The sequence below is a fragment of the Cucurbita maxima genome, unplaced genomic scaffold (assembly GCF_002738345.1).
Source record: "Cucurbita maxima cultivar Rimu unplaced genomic scaffold, Cmax_1.0 Cma_Scf00027, whole genome shotgun sequence".
Taxonomy (NCBI): domain Eukaryota; kingdom Viridiplantae; phylum Streptophyta; class Magnoliopsida; order Cucurbitales; family Cucurbitaceae; genus Cucurbita; species Cucurbita maxima.
This window is the reverse complement of record NW_019272043.1, coordinates 2,314,983-2,336,979: the sequence shown is the minus strand read 5'-3', so window position 1 is coordinate 2,336,979 and position 21,997 is coordinate 2,314,983. Positions and strand designations below refer to the sequence as shown.

The window sequence follows — 21,997 nt, the reverse complement described above, 5'->3', positions numbered from 1 at the left end:
TTTTTTTTTTTTTTTTTGAAAAAAAAAATTGGAAACCATATTTTCATTAAGAAGGAAAGAAACAATACAAAGGGAATACAAACGCAAAGCCTAGCAAAAAAGAGGTAAACTAAAACAAAAGGAGCTCTAATCTTAACAAAATGAGACTTAAAGAATAAAATAGAAGTCCTCATGCACCAAAACTGAGAGGGAAACATGAAAAGTCAGAATCTAACACTCTTCACAATTCCCATCGAACTGCTAATGTTCTTAATACAGAAAATAAAGAAAAATTCAAACAGTAAAAGCGTTATCCCCTCGATTCAATTTTACAAGTCCCCAACTCTGTTGCAGCTTGCATGCAATTTGAAAACCGAAAGCGACAGCTGAACTAGTGAACAAACCAAATAGGGGGAAAAAAGTTAAAGATCAAATTCGAGCACTCACTGCTAAGATTGATCACCCAAAAGGAAAGAAACACATGATTTCAATTCAAAACAAGGTTTCATAAACACCTATTTTCATTTTCGCATAAATTCCGAATTCTCAGCAGCAAAAACACATTGCGTAAACATAGAAGAAAGAACTTACACAGCTCGCTCGTTATGCTTGCCGGCTTTCCAATAAGCATAAGCCATAGTGAACTGATAAAGATCGGTTAGCAAAGGAGTAACCATGGGGTTGGTAGGTCCATCCACCAGCCGACTCGAACAATCGCCATTTCCAGGCCCGTTCACTTTCACCTCCATCGAGAAAACAAGAAAAACTCGAGAATACAACACAATGAATTGAACTTTGGAGCAAAACAATTACAGAGCAAAACTCAGAAAGCAAACTCGGGTTCAGTTTTTGGCATAGACGAAGGCTGATAACAACCTTGACATCGGAAGTCGATATACATCCACCCACGAGAGAGGGAGTGAGACCGTTAAAGACACCGAAAAAGAAGAGGAAGTGACCACCAAATCAAGGTTGGAATTATGTGTATATTCTTTTTTTCCTTTTCTTTTTATTTTAAGCATAATTAGGCAAACTTCATATTTTTAATAATAGTTAAAAATAAATAAATATCCTTGCTCGTAACTCCTTCGACCACCAAACATTTCCTATATTCCATGCTTTCGAGAGTGAAGACTTTGTAAATCTTTATTTGAAATTGTCCCATCATTTTCATTTTCGCAAGCACATAGTCCCCTTCTGATTCTAGTCGTAAATCAATACCCTCGTGGTGCGGGAACAACCAGCCGTGTTAAGTCTAGTCGTGTCCATTTTTGTTTCCTTTTCTTCTAAGTATCGTTTGAACAAAATCTCTTTAGGAGAAGGACAGGGTATACCATAAAATATATCTAGTAATCTGTTAATATTTTTATTTGATTTGTAGTATATTTTATTTTATTCGGAAGATTTAGTCAGTTTAGTTGGTATCTTGTATCCTATCCTATTTCCCTAAAGATTAAAACTTCAATCCAATTCTATTTCTTATTCTTTTGAATGGTAGATACGATGTCATACAAGTAGTTATTTAATTTAATTTATATATTTTTTTTTAAATAACAAAAACAAAATTTTTAATTAAAAGAACCTCACCATCCAAAGGGCTGAGAGCTCCTTATCTGGTAATCAAGGGTAAGTTACAATTATCCCTTGGAATTTTCCAATGCTTCTTGCAACATACTTGGCCATGGGCACGATAAGGGATCCATATTGTTCACCCATTTAGTTGCGAAGAAATTGATGTAAGAATTGAACAAATCAATAAAAAGAAAAATATTTGTATGATTTTGGTATCACAATAGCACTCTTGTAATATGAGATAGCGATTGTGCGACACTTGTTCTAACCGGACGAACAAGTTAGTCGTAGAAAGTTGGAATTTGTGGATACTTTTAGTGTATGATCAAGTTTCGAGTCACGTTTGAAAGAAATATATTTTTGAAAACATGTGCGAGGACATGTGGTAGAGAACAATTTGAAATAAATCAATGTTACAAGCTAAGAGTGAATACGTAACAACAACTTTAATAATATATAAACCGGGTAGTAAGAATTGACAACTAGTCACATCACTCTATAGTACATTTTGGGCATTTTAGCTCTTATGAGTATAGACATGATTTTGATAACCGGTCATACACACAGTAAGTAAGAGGGGTTTGGAATGACTCCATGCCCATTGGATGTAACATATTTAACCCACAAATATCTTATATCCATTTATTGCTCTTTCGGATGATTATAAATAGAGAATTTCACCACCTTTAGATGTGGTGGTTTTAACAAATATTTTCACTGACCCCATCGTTTTTCTATAGGGAAAGCGGTCCATAGCGAACCACATGCATGAGACCGTTAAGTATATTCAATATATGCATAGAAGAATTCAACAATTATCTGATAAAAGAGACGAGCTGAAGAATCTCTCTGATGAACATATGAGCATTGGCACGGTTGAGAGGATTAATTCCTCAGAAAGGGACTCCGTGGTGGTGGTGGTGAGGTTGAAAAATAGATTAGGAATTCAAGTTGTTTTAGACACTACCACCCAACACAGACTCCATCTTTCCAATGTTCTTGGAGTTTTAGGTGCTGGAAACTTTGAGCTGTATTACAACCAAAGTAAATGAGAGGTACATTCACACCATTGAATGTCAATTTAATAAGAGGTACAATCGCCTCTCACATCCATTGGTGCTCGGTCTACTAGAAATATCCCGACCTTAGTCATTGTGAAACCTACTAGCTCCAACGCCTTTATCTTAAATTAGTTCATCTATGCACGCTCGTACAAGAATTTAAATTAGTCAATCACCTTAATCATAATTCTTTAACTCATATCAAAGTTCATGGTACAATGGAATCTTCTTATATAGCTTAGAATACGGTATTTCGATCATTTACACATATCACTTATATCATGCTTATAAATTAGCTAATTTGAACGTCTTATAAATTAGTGTAGAATACTAAGTTCTCTTTCTAGGGTAAGCAACCCCTGTACTCGAAAAAAACACAACTTGACACTTTAGTGGCGCATGACTCACTTAACCCTCAACTTGTTTTGTTGTAACCATTAACATTATTACTTTAATGGTAATGATTCATTGGAAAGTACCTTACCTGGTACACTTTTTTACTACTTAGTTCTCTATTTTTGGATCTTCAAGTTTTTGACAAATGAGTTTGGTCCGTGATTCACGAGGGGTAAGAATCCCCCAATAGCATGTCAACATAAGACACTATTGAATATCGAGTAGCCTAGCTTCAACCCAACATTGATTCTGATACTAACAACACTACTGCCCTTCCTACTCTAACAATCATGGTGCACTTGTGAAGTCTTCACTGAGTTCATTTTCAAACTTTCTTGTTCGAATACACACATAAAGTGTGGCTCTTATACCAACGGTCACGAATGTAATTTTCAAACTTGTGGTGTCATAACTTTGACATGATCATGACAAATCTTGAGAGAAACTCAAACTTAATTATTATTTTTCGTTCGGCTTTGTGGCTTCGTCGTCTAATAAACTAAACTCAATTACTATTTTCAAATGTGTGCATGCATGTTCACTCGATTGTAACAGGCCATGTCCTGTGACTCGGTCTTGCCTCTACGCTATATTAAGTTCTTTGGCTCGATCTTGTCTCTACTCCATGCCAAAATCCTTTAAATATAATTTGCATCCCATCTTGCTATTTTGCAACATGACCCATGAAACGTGATGCCATCCCAAGTTTCAGGATGTCATCGGTCTTCATTGCTTGCTTGAGACATGATTATCGAGAATTGACCCATTAGTCAACTATAAAGACATTCTAAAAATCCATCCATTTGGTACTACTAAGACATGAAACCTCATGTCTATGTCAAATTATTTTTGGATATCATATTGAATAGCAGCTTCATATGCCAACCTTTGAGGCGAGGGTAGTTAATAAATTGTGTTTCTAACTTTCTGTAGTAGCTACATTTTTTAGGCAATGTAGATTTTTACATTTAACAAATTCATAATTAAAATCATTTTAGGACCTATGCATGCATCGTGTTTATTTCTTTTAATTGTAGACTTCATCTAAACCTTTATTGTTTAACTTCTAATTCAATAATACAGTTGTTGACATTCTTCTACAAAATTGACAACTCTCCAAAGGTAGAGTAGTACCGAGCCCTTTTGTAGTTAATTTGGTGCTCATACTCACCAATTCTCTTATTAATTATTTCATTTATTCTAATTATTAAGCATGAAATCGTTCATTGTGGTTAATATGAAAAGAATATCAATTTGCATAAATTCAACGTAAGTAATGGAGCGTGGGTTATTCTTGTTTTGCACGAGGATTATAGGTTTGAATATTGAAAACATTTTTGGTATTATTGTTTGGTTGATCAAAAGTTTAAATTGGAGTGAAAAGGTTGGAGAATATGAGAAGTTTGCATTTGGGCATTGTCAATGGCTATCCTCCAATAGCACAACAACTCACAGTCCTCCTTAGTGCTATCATTTCCTTGGCTACCATTTTCCTACTTTTGCAACCGGAAGCTTTAAGGTCAACAATGGCGGCATGACAGCCATAAAGGACGAAATTTTGGGACACAAAACACATCTACGTTACGGCTATCATTTGTGGAGAAGAAAATGTTGGATGAAAAGAAATGATTATGAATTTATAATCAAAGAACACTGTTTGCATTGGTGTAATGCATTTTGGAGAAGCCTAAAATAAAGTCAATAGACTTATGCTAAAAGTGGACAATATTAGGCAATATCATGCAATTCTGAAGAGTCGAGTTCAACTAAGCGAAAATAGAGTTTTGGTAGAAGAAAATGTGGAGGGCTAAGAGACAAAGTTTAGGGTTTAGGGTATTTTTTTTAGTGCGAGATGCTTTTATGTTTAAGGGGCACATCTGCCACTAAAAATATAAAATAAAGTAAAATATCTATGGGTATATTTTTAATTAAAAATTAAAAAGAAAAAAATAAGGATTGATTAAATAATTTGATGGTTTGGAAACTCGAACAACCCAACTTAAATTGTACGGTTCTAATTGAGTTATAAACTTATTTGGCTGAAAAGTTATAAGCAGGATGGTTCATAAGTTTTTACTAATTAAAAAAAATTGCTTAACCACGTATTAATTTTATAATTATCTTTTTTATTTGTTCTCCAAAATTATAAAAATAAAATTTAAATCTTAATAAAACTTAAAGTAAATGAATTAACACATGTTTTAAACACTAATATTTTTTTTTATTAAAAACAAAATTTTTAATAAACAACTAAAATTTTATACTTGATTTTGGTTGAAAAAAAATTTACTAATTTCAACCCACCAATAAAGGAGGCTTACGTAGGTTCAATGTACTCGAATTAAATAATTAAAACTTAATTATGAATTAAAATGCTATTATTTTAGTTGAATTAGACTAATTAGATATTAATGATAAAAAAAAAAGTGGTTATTGAATTTGTCCATGAAATTTCAACGGTCAATCCAGTGGATAATCGAACGAGATGATAGATCAGACCGCCATCGTGGCGACTGGAGCTCAGATTCTTGTAATGGTGGCGATATGAAGCCAGTATCCACTCTCTCTCTCTCCTTTCTCCTGTAGAAACTTCCGCCTGCTCTTTTTTTTTGGTTCTCTTGTGCAGTAACGAGTTGAACACTTGACTTTTCTCCCCACGTTTTGGGTTTTCAACACTGCGTCAAACGATAAACTTCTGGAGGAGAAGCGGAGAGGAATGAGTTCGGGTGATATGTGGCCGATCGAGATGGAGTTGGAGGCTGAGATTGATCGCTTGCCGATTGACCTACTGGCTCATATTTTCGCGATGATCCCGTCCTTCACTGATTTGGCTCAGTAATCGATGCTAATTTCTTCTTATGAATGTCTTTTTGTTCAATTGCTTTTGTTCTTGTTCCTAATTTTGGGGGTTTCTGCGAATATTTTCGGGAAAAAACGCAGGGCGTGCGGCGTCTGTAGGAAGTGGAAGGAAGGAGTGAAACTGTCTCTTGGTAGGAGAGAGAGTTTGAGTTTTGCTGGTTGGAAGATGGATGATTACTCCACTGCTCGCCTTATTCACCATGCCTACAGTCTTCGACAACTCGACATGTAATTCCTCTTTCCTTCTAGAATTTCAGTTTTCTTAAGAAAATTGCTTCTGTTTGCTTTTCTTCAAGTGGATTCTGATTACGGATGGTTAATTTTGGTATTGGTGTTGTGATCTGGGAGACAAAACGACTTTTTCGACATTGCATGGATAATCTAATTCAATTAGACTTCGATTCTCATTTTCTGTTTATCATTACTCAGGCAACTTGATTATGAACCACGCAAACGGAGGTTTCTCTTAAGGTTTGAGTCTTGGAACGTAAGATGAGATGTTGTTTGGGCGTACTTCTGGAGAAAGTTCTTTAAAATTGTTCTATAAAGCTTTGTTATGTTCTTGGTGGTTCTAGCTCATGTTTTTGGTTGAGTTATTCTCAAATAAGAGAACATTATGAGAGTAACTCAAAGGATATAAGATGAAACAGAGTCTATGTATCAAAATAAGAACAAAGCTTGGTTATTTGCATCATTTCCAAGTAGTCCATGGCCATAGCTGTCTTCGTTCTTGTGTCGACTTGAGCAAAATGCCGACTAATCCATCATTCTCTTGTAATTATGTGTTTTTTCAGCTCAAGAAGCCGTTGGGGTTGCCAAATAACAGACCATGGATTGCATGAAATCTCTCTTGCAAAGTGCATTCCCAACCTCAAGTCCATTTCGCTATGGGGTATGGCAGGGATCACCGACAAAGGCGTTGTGCAGCTGGTATGATATTATCTTATCTCCAGACCAATTATGCCTAAAGAAATAGCCCTTAAAATCAGCCTGAATCTGTAAACTAGAGTATGAGCTAAGTGGAAATTGAACTAGTAAATTTAAGTATTACATGTTCTTGGAGGATTTCTGTTGTTCATATCTTCATTTCTCTGTTCCAATAAGTTTTCAGCATTGTCAAATTCCTCGGGATCTTCTTGAATCCACCTTCGAAAACTAAGCACCAGGTTAAGAAATATTAATCCAGACAAGTTTCACTTCATTTTTTGTTCTATAATGCAGAAAAAACTAAAAGCTATTATGAAACAGCTCCTAAATAGCCTCTTAAGCATTCCCATTTAATATTTTGATGTCTACGTAGTTCATTCTAAGACTGCATTTGGTAATATTTCCAGATTTCCCGAGCTAACTCCTTGCAAAACCTGAATATCGGTGGAACATTTGTCACAGATGTCTCTCTATTCGCAATCGCGGATAACTGTCCAAATTTGAAGGTGACCATGTCTTCCAATAGAGTGTTAATCATACGATATACTTATATGTCTCGCACGATCTTTAATCGGCACATTTCTTTATGTATTCTGCAGACCATTGGTCTCTGGAGTTGTCGCCATGTTACAGAAACTGGACTTCTTATTCTCGTAAGTAAATGTTGCAAACTCGAGTCGATAAATGTGTGGGGAATGAGGGTTCCTGTAGATTGCTTCATTGGTTTGGTTGCGATAAGTCCATCACTCCAAATAAAATCAAGAAGTCTTCTCCTAAACTCTATGTGGCCTGTTCTGTGAAATATGCTTAGATATTCGCATCCTGTAAAAGCTTCTATTGTATGCATGTCTTCATCTTTGTATTTCCCCTCCTTCCAGTTAAATGTTGCTTTGTCATTTTCCTGAGAGGATAGCACTTTCAGATCATTTGAAACTAAACTATATACTCTCCTAATGCAAATATAATGATGTGTAAAAACTCAGCTTGCTTATTTTTGGGATAAATACCCTTTTATCCTTATGAATGTATTTCTTGGTTCTTAAATCTCGAGATCAGTTCAATTCAAGCATAGTTCAATATATTAGACTATTATATTAGATGAACTAGTTTGCTCTTCTATTGCATTCTCACTCCAGCTTTTGTGGGATTTAAACTCAATAGTCGGGAACGCTTTTGTACATATTCAAACATGTATAAATTATCAAAGCTTCATTGATTAAACGATTTTGGCTTTCACGAATACACGCGCAAACACACTAAGGGCATGTAAATGAAACAGTTTCCGATGAAGGCCAGTGAAAGAATAGCAAAAGAGCGAAAGAGTTGCGTGTAATATGCATATCAAAGTTTAATTTAACTAAATGTGTTGATGAAGACACAAACACAAGTCTCTTTGAAAGAGATGGGTTTAAAAGTAGGGTGCATTAATGGTGTTTGTGCTAATGAAGTGGCTGAAACAAATATCCATTTAAGATGGGAAGCAACCCACGAAAAACAAAAGGATACTAACTACTCATCAATACAATCCAATCCATAAGTGATGATTGGCTGCATTACAGCCACTCATGCCTAACACACTTTTTTCACTTTGCCTTCGAGCGAGGAAGCCTAAAATAGAGAGACAAAAATCAAATTCGATAATTAAGAAGAAAATATAAGTTATTCCAACAAAATTAGAATTTAGTCCCTATAATTTCAAATATTAGATTTAATTTTTATGGTTTGCTAAATTCTCGTTCCCAACCGTAAAGACGACTATTCATGAGACTTTTTGAACCAAATACAATTTATGAAAGACGAAATTTTAACTTTTAGAGACTAAATTCTAACTTTATCTAAATCATATGGACCAAATTTTTCTATTTAAGCTAAGAACACAGATTTTACGTAAGAAACAAATGATAGAAAAATAACTATAGCATAGGAGAAGAACGTGATGAAATATACGACAAAAAAAAAAAAAAAAAAAAAAAAAAAAAAAAAAAAAAAAAAAAAAAAAAAAAAAAAAAAAAAAAAAAAAAAAAAAACACAAATTTTTTAAAAAGATTTGAGAGCAAAAATTTGAACTTCTAACCTTTTTAGTTAAGCACATCTATCTTCATATATCTTAACCAGTCGGAAAAAACAACTCTCTGATAAGGATTCAAATATCTAATAATAACCGGACAGGATTTAGTATAAAATGTTTAACTTGAATAAGTAAAGCTTCTCCTGATCTCCAATCTTCTTGTCAAAGAAATTCAACTATCCAAATTGTCACGTATAGTTCTAAAAAAAATAAGATCTGCATATCCTTTTCGAATAAAAATGACTAACGAAAGCTTAAAACACTTAGCGAAACCATTACGAAAGCTAAAACAAATCTTGACAAAAATTAAGTGATATATCATAGGGTGTCGAAAACATGGTATGATAGTACAATGACAAAGCCAGTGTGATATGGTGAAGAATTTTGCATACCTGAAATAGCTCATGCTGTCTGCCAGGTCCACTTCCGTTTCCGATTCTACTGTACCTCCGCAACTTCTTACCTTCTCTGAATGAAAATCTCAAAATGGTCTTTCCTTTTAATGTTAGAGTCTACTAGTCTATTAACCAATTTTAGATATTGCTATAGAATGGCTGGGATGCAGTATACTGGGTATGACTCAATCTTTACATACAATATACTAGACTAACCTCCGTGAATGGTTGCTCAAAAGCCAATTATATGAGTGCTGATTCTTGTTTTTAAGAATGCCAACAATAGTAAGTAGAATAACCAGAGAACCATAAGATTCGGCGAATGGACTGTCGAAGCAGACGGTTTCGTGAACTGAACAGACCCGGTGAAGCTACCAGTGGTACTACTCAATGGACCGGTGTTAGGGGCTGGAATACTCTTGCAAGTACCAGGAGGAGCTCCAGCCTGCAAAAGCCATCAATGATGTAATTTGGGTGATGAGTACTTAAGACATTATTGGTAAGCAAGAGGAAAATCATGTACCAAGCCAGCAACCAGATTAAACATCTTGGATAACTCCCCAAAATGGAACCTACACTAGTTCAATTATGTGTTGACAGGATGCTGTGGCAAGCACAAAAGAACTGCTAACTTATAACAGCTGAAAATATATTTGATCCGTTCCTAAAATTAAAACATGGCTTTTTCGTTCACGAATCGCTTGCTAAAACTTTTCTGAAAATGGTATCAAGAACAGAAGCAAGATAATCAAATGTTTAAAGCTTTTGATGTTCCCAAAACAAAAATTTCACCGTTATTGAAATATATAAAGTTGAAACATTTCATTTGTTATCTTTGTCCAAGAATAGAATGTCAACAAAATTGAAACATTTTAGTCATGTTTTCCCTAATAGAAGCTGTTGCTAGCAGATCATGAAGGGAAATGAATGTTTCTGAATTTGATGACCACTAGAGATCACTTTCTCACGAGTTTATCTAAAAGGTATGGTCATTGAGAAGATTACAAGAAATATATGGCAGAAATCCATAGTTTAGCAGACTAAAACAAGAGACTAATTTGAGAAATAAAAGACTAACTCGAACAAAGAAACGCAAATGCCAATACAAAATCAAGAATTTTGATAAATAGAAAACACGGATGATGGCCAAACATATACCAAGTTTATATGAATAAACTTCAATATAGTCACTAATTAGAAAACTAGTCTAAACAAACCTGGCAGGCAGCAAGTGTGCTACACCCGCATAGCGTCTGGCCGTTTATCTTATCCAAAGCATCAAAGACTCCTCCACCTTCACTTCTCTGCATGATTTTCATCATGATATGTTAGTCATTGTAAATTTGAGTCAATAGTCGTGTTTTTACGTGTACTAAACTCAATACCATGTAAAAGTTAACAGCCAAGAAGTTTGGCAAAATATTTCCAGATGCTTTATAGCATGTGGAGATCATATTAAAAAGTGGAGCTGAATGTTCCTTGCAAGCCTCAGATTCTACTGGATATGTTGGGAAGTAATTCTGAAGGAATAGAGAAGAACTTCTTGATTTCAGCGGTTTTGACTCTCTTCGATTCGGGCATGAACCAACTACAACTCCAGGATCACCAGCTGAAATCCAAAGATAAGGAACTTGTTCATCATCAAGACAAAATTCAAAGTCATGAATAATGAATATTGCATTCACTTAATGCTTACGCTCATTTTCCAACATGTACTTCCACTGGTAAGCAATTCCTTCCTCGGCTTCCTTCGACGCAATAGATGTGAAAACAAGAAGCCGATGATTCTGCTGAACCATGTCAGTGACTGTAGGCCAATCTTCTCCCTTCTTTGGCATCTTGGATACAGGAAACCAGTATCTGTCCAGCCCAGCACTGGTGAATAGATTTCTCAACCCCTTTGGAGTAAGCACATAGTCTTCAATTATAATGGTCACAATTTCAGTTGGGTTCTCAGTTAAGAATGCTTCCACTTCTCTTAAAGTGTTAATTGCTGGTTGCTAAGAACATTCAAAGACCGATAGTCACAATCTTGCTTACAAACCCAAAAGCCAAAACAAAATTGATATCTAAAATAATGTAAGATTGAAGAAGATTGATTACAAAGGCAGTGAAGTTGAAACATTGCCCCCTGAATGAATGGCAGAGCCAGATATCATTTTCAAAATCATACATATCCAGCATCAGTCCCCGCACTCCATTCTGAACAAAGAAGGATAAACAAAAAAAAAAAAAAAACATAATATCAACAATGCTTACTAATTAAAGAGTTGAAATGCAACAAACAGAGTAAAAGATGAAGAACATCTCTGAGATTAGAACAACTTCATGAAGTAAAAGAGAGCACATCTGTCTTCCAAAATCCAAGCACATACTCTTAACTGATTAGTTACAGTATCCTCTTGATTATAAAACGTCAATCTCTGAACACCAGCCAAAGACGGCGCATCAACAATACTGAACGAGTTATGAGTCATCAACCAAGTGTACTTGTTGAAGGGCAAGCCATTAATCTAATCGCAAAGAAAGATAAAAACAAATCAAAATTCACTTCGAAATCACAGAAAATGGCAAAGGATCGTTCGAGTAATCTTCCATTCAAAGAAGCTATTAACAAGGAAACATACAACAGAAGTGGGAACGGTGGCTTGGCCTCTAGTACAAACGGGTTGATTGTGGCCAGAAGCAGGACAATTCCCACAGTAGAGACCTGACCCACAATCCGTAGCAGCCGTACAAGCTTCCATAACCTGCAGATTCTCATAGTTGAATCTAAACCCAGAAGGGAAGAAAGATAGAAAAAAATCCCTATCGAGATTCAGTGGAAAGAAATGGAAGAACCTGACAATTTCCATTAAAGCAAGCGGCTGAAATGGAGATGAGAAATGAGAATAGCGTCAGAAAGCGGTACAAAATGGCAGAGGAAGAGGGTAGTTCCCATAAACTGCTCGATAACATTGCAGAGCTGAGAGAGAGCAGCACGAGAGTGAGAGAGAAGAAGGAAAGAGAGCAAAGCAAAGCAAAGCAAAGCAAAAGGGAATTGCAATTAACAGAGAAAAAGAAGCTGACAAATTTTGGGTATCAAACGCGGGATTTTCTTTGTTTTAACTTTAATTTTCTCTTATTTTAAGACAAATTAATCACTTTCTTCTTCATTTTTTCCTCCTCACACACTTTATTTTGGTATCTTCAAACGATGCTGTTTTGTACCACTGTGAGTATAATTCAATTATTATCGGTCAAAATGTTAAAACTTTTACTTTTATATGGGATTGTTTCGGTTAGATCTATATTTGAATTGATAAATTTAAATTTATTAAATACTTAGTATAGTTAATTATGTTACTTTTCAAGCTTTCGTAAAGGATCGAATGAATGATAAGGTAATGAATGAATGGATTGAAGTTCAAATGTGATAACAACTTTGAGTGATTTTACTTTGTGAGGTACTTTTTGAATTGAGTGCTCATCACGTGGTAGGCCATAATCTTGCAAGAGTGCATACATATTGGTGTGTATTGAAGGGTAAGTCTAGGTTGATTGATTGCAACTCTCGTAAAGTTTATACTAAATTTATTGAACATTAACGCTAAACTTTTCATTGTGGTTACCAAATAGATACAAATTTTGAAAATTAAAAACGTATTGAGTACTATGTAATAAATTTTTACTTCACGGCTAAGTAGTCTACCAATACTGTTGACTTTTGAAGACAGAGGTGGAATTAGGGATAGGTAGGGGCGTTGGGCCTAAAAGCTTCTTTTGTTGTTGTTTTTACAAACATCTATCAATTTCCTTTTTTTGTTGGAGATTTAATAGCATGAGAAACCAGTTGTATGGAATAGCTTTACCTAGTGTTTGAAGGAAAAAGCGGTAAGGTGAGTCGAATGAATCTTGAATCATGACTTTCAAATTACCTCGTAAAAGAAAAGAGTTATGAATGTGTTGTAGGAGCTTTGTCTATAGGCGTTTGACATGATGATTATGAAATCTAGAAGATAATGTCTGCTAGCGATGAACTTAGAACTATTACAAATGATATCAAAACCAGACATTAAACGATCTGCCAACAAAGACACTAGGCCCCAAAAGAGGTGAATTATGAGATTTCACATCGGTTGGAGAGAAGAACAAAACATTTCTTCTAAGGGTGAAACCTCTCCTTAGTAGAGGCATTTTAAAATCGTGAGACCAACACCAAAACGAACAATATCTGCTAACAGTAAGTTTGGGAGGAGAAAATAGAAATTTTTGGGTTTGAATTCGCCCAGCTGTGCTTGCTTTAACAATTAACAAATCAGGGTGTTAGTCAAATTGTAAGTTGGTTACACAAGTCTGACTTCAATGTGTTCTCTAATCAAAAGGGTGATAATAAATAATGAGTCTAAATTTTCCTATGGAGGTAACTAAATCATCTCCCTTTACACAAATTGATCCAAGAATAACACCTATGATCTACCATCAATGAGGACTCACCCTTTTGTCTATGAAAGAATTACACTACATTTCAAGCCTTCCCAAGTCCCAAATGAATGGTTAAATTATGCGAGTTTCTTAGCTCGACCACTCGAAGGAGCACCATCGTCCTTTTTCGACCCTGATGCCTCTGGCTTCCTAGCCCACGCAGGTGCTCGATCGGGCTCATATCTATAATCATAGAACAGTTCCTCGCCAGCACTGATTCTTTCCTTGGCAAAGATGCCAACTCGGTGATCTCCTGCAACCATGATGACCTGCAAATAGATGACCAACAGGAGGTATTATGAACTTGTTACCAAATTTGGGATGAAAAGATGCATACAGTGTACACTTACCTTGGCGTAGCAGTTTGGATCTGGAGAATGATTGGCAAATTTTAATTTATCGCCCTTTCGGTATGCATCGAGAACGAACTAAACAAAGCATAAAAAATTATGTCAAAGTGAGGATTTCTCAAGTTATTACCAAAAAGAATTATAGAATAGGAACATGCCTGATCATTCAAATTGAACAGAAACGACGAGTTTTCACGGTCGTATATTTTTCCTCGTTTATCAGCCTCCCTGTGAGAAATTAACTCGCCGGTGTACTCGCCAAGATATTCGTGTTTGCCAACACTATTCTGGAGGTGGCAACTCAATTTAGCAAGCAGCAGTACTAGAAAGTAAGTTGATAGCAGGTTGAACTTGACGTTACCTTTAGAAATGCTCCCCAACCAGATACGTCAGATCTTCCAAGTAACACCTACAAATTGGAAACCAAACTGGAGTCAATTATATCACACTACCCTCCAATTACGCAAGAGTACAAATGTAACAACCCAATCCCACCGCTAGCAGATATTGTTCTCTTTGGACTTCCCCTTCGGACTTCCTCTCAAGGTTTTTAAAACATGTCTACTAGGGAGAGGTTTCCACACTCTTATAGAGAATGTTTCGTTCCCTCTCCAACCGATATGGGACGTCACAATCCACCCCCCTCAGGTCCCAACATCCTCGCTAACACTCGTTTCCTTCTCCAATCGAAGTGGGACCCTCAATCCACCCCCTTTGGGGCCCAGCGTCCTTACTAGCACACCACCTCGTGTCCCCTCCTTTTGGGTGCTCAACCTCCTCACTGACACATCACCCGGTGTCTGACTCTAATACCATTTGTAACAGCCCAAACCTACCACTAGCAGATATTGACCTCTTTAGGCTTCCCATTTTGGACCCCCTCAAAGTTTTTAAAACGCGTCTGCTAGTAAGAGGTTTCCACACCCTTATAAAGAAGGTTTTGTTCTTCTCCCCAATCGATATGGGACCTCACAACAAAAGTCTCATCCACAAGCCATAGCCATGACAAAAAATTTCCTAATTAGAATGAACAGCACAGAAGAAATAAAAAGAAAACACTCTTTCCTATAGAAACCCAAAAGAATGATTGAATTTGACATCATCAAACACCACCATCCCATTCGAAAGAACCCTCAACAAACACTAATATTTCTTTCCAACCAGAATCCATTGAAAAGACATTACAACATTAACCCAAAGTTTCTCGACTGCTCTTTCGAAATCGAGTTAGTTTGAGTTAAGGGGTCTTGAACCCATCCAATTGCTCGGAATGCAAATTTTTTCTACTCAAACAATCCTAGCCAAGCCAGACAACAATGAATCATAGCCAAACAACAATCATAACTAGCCAGTGGCCTCATCGTGTATAATAGAAAGGACGAGTAAATTTTTTACTAGATCACCAAGTTTAAATCAATAATATAGATAGCTCAAGTAAACTTAAGGGTAAGCGGCCTTGGCCGAAAATCGTCTTCAGAGAGCACCATGAAAGTAACAACAAAAATCTAACATTTTAAGTTTGATCAAAATAGAGTAAGAATAAATGAAATACCCTTTGTTGTTGTTTAAGAAGAAGCTTCATGTTCCTGCACTCATAATTATCACCTCTTTGATTGGGAACTCCAAGAGAACCATCACCACAGCTACAAAGGCAAGTTGCACAGTAAGTTAATGATATTAAAAATCATACTGAATAGGATAGGAGGAAAAAAGCTGCACTGAAATGCATTCGAATTTTTGTTTTCTAATGTTTTCAGTTCTAAAAAACTTCAAATTCTTCATTGTTCATTCTAAATACTGAAAAACAAAATGGGATTGCTGCCACTACATGTGTCCAAAACATTGTACTGAGATAGGCACAAATACTCATCAGTGTTAAGATCGCACAACAATACACACTCGATCCACATGAACACAAAGAGCATGAGAGAGAAAATTCAAGGAGGAATATATCTCTACTAGATCTTTATGAAATATCTACCATATATATTTCTACCAGATCTTTACGAAGTATCTACCATATATATTTCTACCAAATCTTTACGAAGTATCTACCATATATATTTCTACTAGATCTTTTACTATAGATAGGTATCAGGCTTCATATCCCAACAATCAGTTTATCATACTCACATGGTCCCTTATCATTCCTCTTGTAAATAAGAACTTACTGGAAAATTGAAAGAAAGAATGAACTCACCTGACCCAACAGTTCCTACAAACGTCTGGATCACATTCTCGATCTGCTGCAAAGCAAGGACATTGACGACTACGACATTGACTTTTAGCACAATGACATCCTCTAAAACGGTTCTTGCAACTCTTAGGGCACCTTTAAACGTCAATTGAAAGATTAAAATATAAATGAATCATTAATATTTCCTACAAAATGATGCAAATATCAGAAAATAGCTACAATAAAATTAGGAGGACTCACCCACAGTACTTCTCACAACAGGTGCCATTTAAGAGACAGGCACACTGCTTTCCACATGCAGTTTGGCAATTACAAGGATTATACTGTCTGCACGGCTGATCTTTCCTTTCAGTTATTCGCTTCCGTATTGAATGGTAAGCAGCTGATTTCCAAGTATATTTAAGTCGACGAACTCTACCCCTTCTACGTAAGAACCTCGACCTTCTTCTCACCTCGTTATTACCCTGAAAAATTCAACATTAAACTTAGTACAAGCGAGAGAAATTGGACGGGGAGATAAAAATGGAAATCGGAGAGGCAAATTGGAAACTTATTAATCATGTTTCCAAGAGACAACCTTGGCATAACCTTCAAGATGAGGATTTGACCCGTCACCTACTTGACTGCAATTCTTATTCTCAGAATAATTCATGTATTGAAAAATTTCCCAACAGGTCTTCATCCCATTTAGTAAATTCCTTGCTATCAAGCAGCTGTATGAAAGATTAAACCATATAAATTATATGAAACAGAATATTAAAAGAAGAACAAATACATATAGACAGACAAAACATAACTGTACACAGACCTGTTCCTACCAAAAATCTCAATACCCTTCTCATAAAGACCTTTTTCAATAGCTTTCCAGGATTTATCATCTGCCAGGTCCTGCTTGCATATATTTTCATCCACACACTCTTCCTTCCTCGAGTTGTCATCACAACTGTCAGCTGGTAGATGAGTAAGTATCTCATTTGATGAATTAAGAAGTGTTTCATTCTGCTCAAATTTGTTGCATTTCTGAGTCAGGGATTCCCTCCTCCTGGACCTTCCCGGTGTAGGAGATCTAATGTTCTTACGTGACGAAGAACTAGTATCGTCATTTTCTTTACAAGAATTAGATTTTAATTTCACATCATTTGAACAATGACCTACACTGGCTAGAGATTCTGATTCGGACGCAGCCATTTTCTTCTGCCTCTTTTGCATGCAAATGAGAACACGCTCAGCAACACGCTTGCTGTTCCTTTTTCGTATTCCACCTGCTCCAGTTATCTTAGAATGTGGTGATGGTGATAGATGAATAGCATTCCCATCCTGCCTGGGTTCGTTATCTGACTCGCTGCTTTCAGATAAGTTCTTTGCATTTGATGAGGCACTTTCACTTTGATAGGATTTTGCCCTTCTTCGAGCAGCTTTAGAAGATTTCTTTTTTGTTGAGATTTGGGTGCCAGTAACATCAGAGGACATGGGATGTTTTTCTTCCAAGTCACTGCAAAGTGGAGAACCCCCTGTATCATTTTTGTTTGATTTCAGTACCTGTAAGAAATATATAAGGTTTGGACTACTCAGATAAACAGTCGAAATAGTGTTCAATAATTAAAGTATGAAATCATAATAGTAACAAAAACCAACACATACCGATCGATAGCAGAGTGGACCGCAGGGTGCATTTTCCTCACCTACTACCCATTTAGGTTGTTTCTCAGCCTGATTTTTTTTTTTACAGAACAAGAACTTCTATCAATGACAACATAATATCCATTCATAAGATAGATACAACAAAATGTACATACATCCATGTATATACATGATCTTTTAGCATACACTTACAGGAAAGACAAGATCCTGGGAACAACCGTGTAGTCTACAATCGAAGACCTGTAGAAATAAAAACATACCAATTATTGAGTAAAAACTATGAACACAACTCTGAGAAGAACCACTACAGAAAACTTACAAGGCAGCGGCGGCAAAATAGATTGTCAAACGAATCAAGAGCTGAATCAAGATCTTTATCAAGAACAGAACTTCCCATACGTGAGGTCTCCTCATTGATCCTATTATTAAAACACCCTACAGCTGTTTCTCCCTGGGTAAGCACTTCATATCTTGCCTGTATAAGATGTTTGATGGTGTTTCATATCTCTGTAAAGCCAGCACAAAGCAAATGGGAAACAGCTGGACCAAAGCTTACACTATGACCAGTTTTAATCAGATGGAGCAGAGAAGAGAAGCTTCTTTAAATTTTATATTATGTGATATAAAGTCCATACCATTATTTCACCAGGACTTCTAGAAAAACAACTGGCAAGTGACTCTAGCACCAGATCAGATGAACCGATTTCTTTTATCGTCATTCTGTCAAGGTAAGGTAAATAATAGCTAGTTATCTTCACTTTGCATTTAGTGTTTTACAAAAAAAGAAAACAAAAAAAAAAATCATATATATATATATGAGAGTATTTGTGCATTATACTTCCAATTAAAATGTCAAACTTAAATGATAATTCGAAAAAGGAGTTAACTCATATCAGGGTTACAATTTGGTAAACTGAAAATGAGTTGCCTCCCTCTTTCTTCAGGCGGCATGAGAGTGAGAAAAATTGACACAAAAATTAAGCCTTAATTTCAAAGTGGCTGTGGAGATCCATTAGTGTGGAGGTTTTCAGAGAAAGGAAAGTTTGAGTAGGTATGGTGTTGATACCCTCAAGTGGCTTATAATCTTACGAGGTCAAGTCCATGGTGCTGGCTTTTTTGCCCCTAATTACTGAAGCCAAAGGAGGGCATGCTGCGTGGAAGGCAAAATTTGTCTACAGGAAGTTGCATGGGTGGATGCTGATATGCATGCTATCTCAAACGTTAAAGGATTCATCAAGGATGTACGGAAGGAGGTTGTAAATCTAAGCCTGAGGAGAAGACTTTTTGATAAAGCAACAAAAGAGCAGGGATTCACTTCTCTCTAAAATTGCAATGTCATGTTTTACTAGACATCATGGTGTGAAATCTTGAATCCAGTAGTATGTTCTTTCATAAATCAACTACTTCCAAGCTCAATTCCACTATGTTAGATGCCGAGATGGTAGAAAGAGATGTGAACAACCCCATGTTGATGCAAATTAAACAAGATTTGGAGGAAGATTCATCTACTCACCCTAAGTTCTCCACACACCAAGGAACTTGGCGGTACAATAACCGTTTGATATTAACCCCAACTTCCGAAAATGAGTTGTATTAGACAGTATGAGGGGGTGAAAAGGTATATGGAGGAATGCCAAGTGTGCCAACGAAACAAATCTTTTGACTCTATCAAGACTTCTCCAACTGTTATCAATACTAGATCAAGTATGGAGACATTTCCATGGGCTTTATGGAAGGATTGCCCTGATCAAAAAGACATGCACAATTCTTGAAATGTTGGACAGATTGAGCAAATACACTCTCTTCTTAGCACTTAGCCATCCTTACACTGCCAAAATAGTGGTTGCTATGCTTGTAAAGAAAATTGTGCACTTACATGGATTTTCCTCCTCCATTGAATCTGATCAAGGCAAGGTATTTATCATTTTTGCACTAAGCTTTTCCAATTACAAGGCACATGGTTATATTGGAGCATAGCATACTACACCTACACAGATGGTCAAACCAAGATTGTTATAGATGCTTCAAAACCTATTTCCAATGCTTTTCTAGAGAGAAATCGAAGCAATGGCTACATTGACTTTTGTGGTCAAAATTTCAATACAACACCACCTATCCGCTTCTCTCAATACCACTTCATTCCACAGTGAGTACAGTCGAGCACTTTCTCCAATCATGTTTTACCGTGATCAGCAAACGAAAAATGGCACACTTGACCAGCAATTGGAAAAAAAGGGATTTGGTGCTTGATAAGCTCAAGTCGTAGCTAGTGTAACACAAGAGAGGATGAAAAAGTTTATTGATCACAAACGAAGAGAGTGGGAGGTTAACCTAGGAGAATGAGTATTCTTGAAATTAAGACCTTATAGGCAGGTATCCCAGACCAAAAAAAGAAATGAGAATTTATCCCTAGTTCTTTGGACCCTGTTGTGTGGTGGATGGATCGGGCAGGTCCATAGATTGGATCTGCCTCATGAATCGAATATATCCAACCCATGTTTCATGTCTCACAATTGAAAAAAATGATGGGAAGTAACACGTTGATTGAAGCTCAACCGCCAATCCTCACTGATGATTTTGATTGGTAAACCATTCCACAAGATATTATAGCTTACCAACTACGGAAGAGATGAAAAGGAGTGGAACTATTTGTTCAGTGACGGGTATACCTAAATACAAAGCTACTTGAGGATCACTTGACACAATTCACAACAAATTTCCAAATTTTCACATCAAGGACAGGGTGGCTCTCAATTCAAGGGGAGATTTTAGGGCCTTAATAGTGAATGTTTAGGTTAGGAAAGGCAAATATGGAAATACACCATCCCCTAGTTGTTAAGGTCAAATAAGAGAGTCTCACCCTCTCAAAAAGTGGTTGAGTTGTAATCATCTGTTCATTTTTATGAAGTTTTTTGCATAAGTAATATTGATTATGTTTCAACGAGGGAGGAGAGAGGAGAGGAACAAACCCAGCATATTCAAATCATTCAAATGCATGTCCAATGAGATAGAAATTAGAAATAGAAAATTTACATAAGGGCAAAAACTAGTGGCTAATTTTTCTTCAATGTCAGTACATCAGTTGACCGGCCAAAAATAAGGAAATAAGGGTCTCTCCTCCACCTTTGAGATAAACAAATGTGTGATTACTGATTGAATTTCTCTGGTTTGATTTTGGAGAATCACAAACCTACTAGTAAGTTTTACATCAAAAATATAAATGCGTAGGCAACAATTTACAGTGAAACCAAAATATATTATTTATGTTAGAAAATGCCTAAATACAATCAATTTGCTTATACCAACCGAAGTATATAGTCTTCAGATTCCACGAAATCTCTCTTTTCCTCCTCGTCCTCGATTGCTTCTTCCTCACTATCGCTGCAAATAAGGGCTTCGCCTCCACTTTGACCATAATATATTCTCCTCCGACCAACCACAGATTGATCTTCTGTCATTCTCTGATTTCTGCATCAAAATCACCAAATATTATTGAAACGAGTAGTTCTTGTTCTGGACATGAGTTTTACTTAAGGTAGAAATGATAATGAATCCCAAATCGGAAGAGAATTAATACAATAGTTTTATACAACTGCCAAACATTGGCCAAGTAATTAAAAACGCCAGCAGTAAATTAGATATCTTTCAAGTTATAGTTCAAGCTAGGGCTAACCTTAAACCTAAGAGATTATCTATCTTACAGGTTTCTCAAGGCATAAATATTATAATCAAACGAGTATCTACGTTCAATGTACACATACATATTATCCTAGATAGGTGGACATTATGAGGCTTCATATCATTCTCCTAAAGTATCTTATACCTTTTTCACATGCTACAATGCAAATTCCAACTACTATAGAAAAATAATACGTACACGTTCACAATAAATAAATTTCTTACACAAACTTGTATGCGAACTAAAATCATGAATCATAAGAACAAAAATAGATTAAAAAAAAAACCAACACACATAAATGCAACTCTATTTGTCCAACTCCAGTATGCCATTAAAAAAAAAAAAAAAAAAAAAAAAAAAAAAAAAAAAAAAAAAAAAAAAAAAAAAAAAAAAAAAAAAAAAAAAAAAA

General features: G+C 35.9%; 4 protein-coding genes across 6 annotated transcripts in view; 1 reads left to right on the top strand and 3 right to left on the bottom strand.

Moving 5' to 3' along the window:
• LOC111499647 (nicotinate phosphoribosyltransferase 2-like) overlaps positions 1-952 on the bottom strand; it is a 19,223-nt gene extending 18,271 nt beyond the window's left edge. For both annotated transcript variants that reach the window (XM_023151270.1, XM_023151268.1), the window contains exon 1: positions 571-952. In XM_023151270.1, coding sequence (XP_023007038.1) covers positions 571-728 — 158 coding nt within the window. In that variant the 5' untranslated portion in view covers positions 729-952. The remainder of the gene's footprint in view (positions 1-570) is intronic.
• A 4,493-nt stretch (positions 953-5,445) lies between these two features.
• On the top strand, positions 5,446-7,812 carry LOC111499581 (F-box protein At5g67140). The gene is made up of 5 exons (XM_023151173.1): positions 5,446-5,843; positions 5,949-6,095; positions 6,662-6,797; positions 7,202-7,300; positions 7,394-7,812. Exons 1-5 carry the CDS (start codon positions 5,725-5,727, stop codon positions 7,592-7,594), a joined length of 702 nt encoding a protein of 233 aa, XP_023006941.1. The 5' UTR covers positions 5,446-5,724; the 3' UTR covers positions 7,595-7,812.
• A 305-nt stretch (positions 7,813-8,117) lies between these two features.
• On the bottom strand, positions 8,118-12,342 carry LOC111499580 (PI-PLC X domain-containing protein At5g67130). The gene is made up of 9 exons (XM_023151172.1): positions 12,099-12,342; positions 11,885-12,007; positions 11,633-11,770; positions 11,361-11,459; positions 10,954-11,257; positions 10,643-10,866; positions 10,475-10,561; positions 9,255-9,702; positions 8,118-8,402 (listed from the first exon to the last, which is right to left on the bottom strand). The coding sequence occupies exons 1-8, from the start codon at positions 12,213-12,215 to the stop codon at positions 9,490-9,492; spliced, it is 1,305 nt and encodes a 434-aa protein (XP_023006940.1). The 5' UTR covers positions 12,216-12,342; the 3' UTR covers positions 8,118-8,402; positions 9,255-9,489.
• Positions 12,343-13,493: 1,151 nt separating this feature from the next.
• Positions 13,494-21,997, bottom strand: part of LOC111499610 (histone-lysine N-methyltransferase CLF-like) — a 13,639-nt gene continuing 5,135 nt past the window's right edge. For both annotated transcript variants that reach the window (XM_023151210.1, XM_023151209.1), the window contains 14 exons: positions 21,216-21,377; positions 18,545-18,629; positions 18,229-18,384; positions 18,102-18,149; positions 17,910-17,978; positions 17,077-17,807; positions 16,846-16,981; positions 16,509-16,732; positions 16,272-16,403; positions 15,624-15,714; positions 14,433-14,480; positions 14,230-14,358; positions 14,072-14,149; positions 13,494-13,990 (listed from right to left, as the gene is read on the bottom strand). In XM_023151210.1, the coding sequence (XP_023006978.1) occupies positions 13,799-13,990; positions 14,072-14,149; positions 14,230-14,358; positions 14,433-14,480; positions 15,624-15,714; positions 16,272-16,403; positions 16,509-16,732; positions 16,846-16,981; positions 17,077-17,807; positions 17,910-17,978; positions 18,102-18,149; positions 18,229-18,384; positions 18,545-18,629; positions 21,216-21,377 (2,281 nt within the window). In that variant the 3' untranslated portion in view covers positions 13,494-13,798. The remainder of the gene's footprint in view (positions 13,991-14,071; positions 14,150-14,229; positions 14,359-14,432; positions 14,481-15,623; positions 15,715-16,271; positions 16,404-16,508; positions 16,733-16,845; positions 16,982-17,076; positions 17,808-17,909; positions 17,979-18,101; positions 18,150-18,228; positions 18,385-18,544; positions 18,630-21,215; positions 21,378-21,997) is intronic.

Excerpts from the sequence above, each read along its gene's own strand:
- LOC111499581 (XM_023151173.1), top strand. The coding sequence starts at position 5,725 with ATGAGTTCGGGTGATATGTGGCCGATCGAGATGGAGTTGGAGGCTGAG. Across the intron at positions 5,844-5,948 it reads TCCTTCACTGATTTGGCTCA|GGCGTGCGGCGTCTGTAGGA; the intron begins GTAATCGATGCT and ends GAAAAAACGCAG. Across the intron at positions 6,798-7,201 it reads ACAAAGGCGTTGTGCAGCTG|ATTTCCCGAGCTAACTCCTT; the intron begins GTATGATATTAT and ends TAATATTTCCAG.
- LOC111499580 (XM_023151172.1), bottom strand. The coding sequence starts at position 12,215 with ATGTTATCGAGCAGTTTATGGGAACTACCCTCTTCCTCTGCCATTTTG. Across the intron at positions 11,460-11,632 it reads CTGTAACTAATCAGTTAAGA|AATGGAGTGCGGGGACTGAT; the intron begins GTATGTGCTTGG and ends TTCTTTGTTCAG. Across the intron at positions 9,703-10,474 it reads GCACACTTGCTGCCTGCCAG|GCTGGAGCTCCTCCTGGTAC; the intron begins GTTTGTTTAGAC and ends TGGCTTTTGCAG.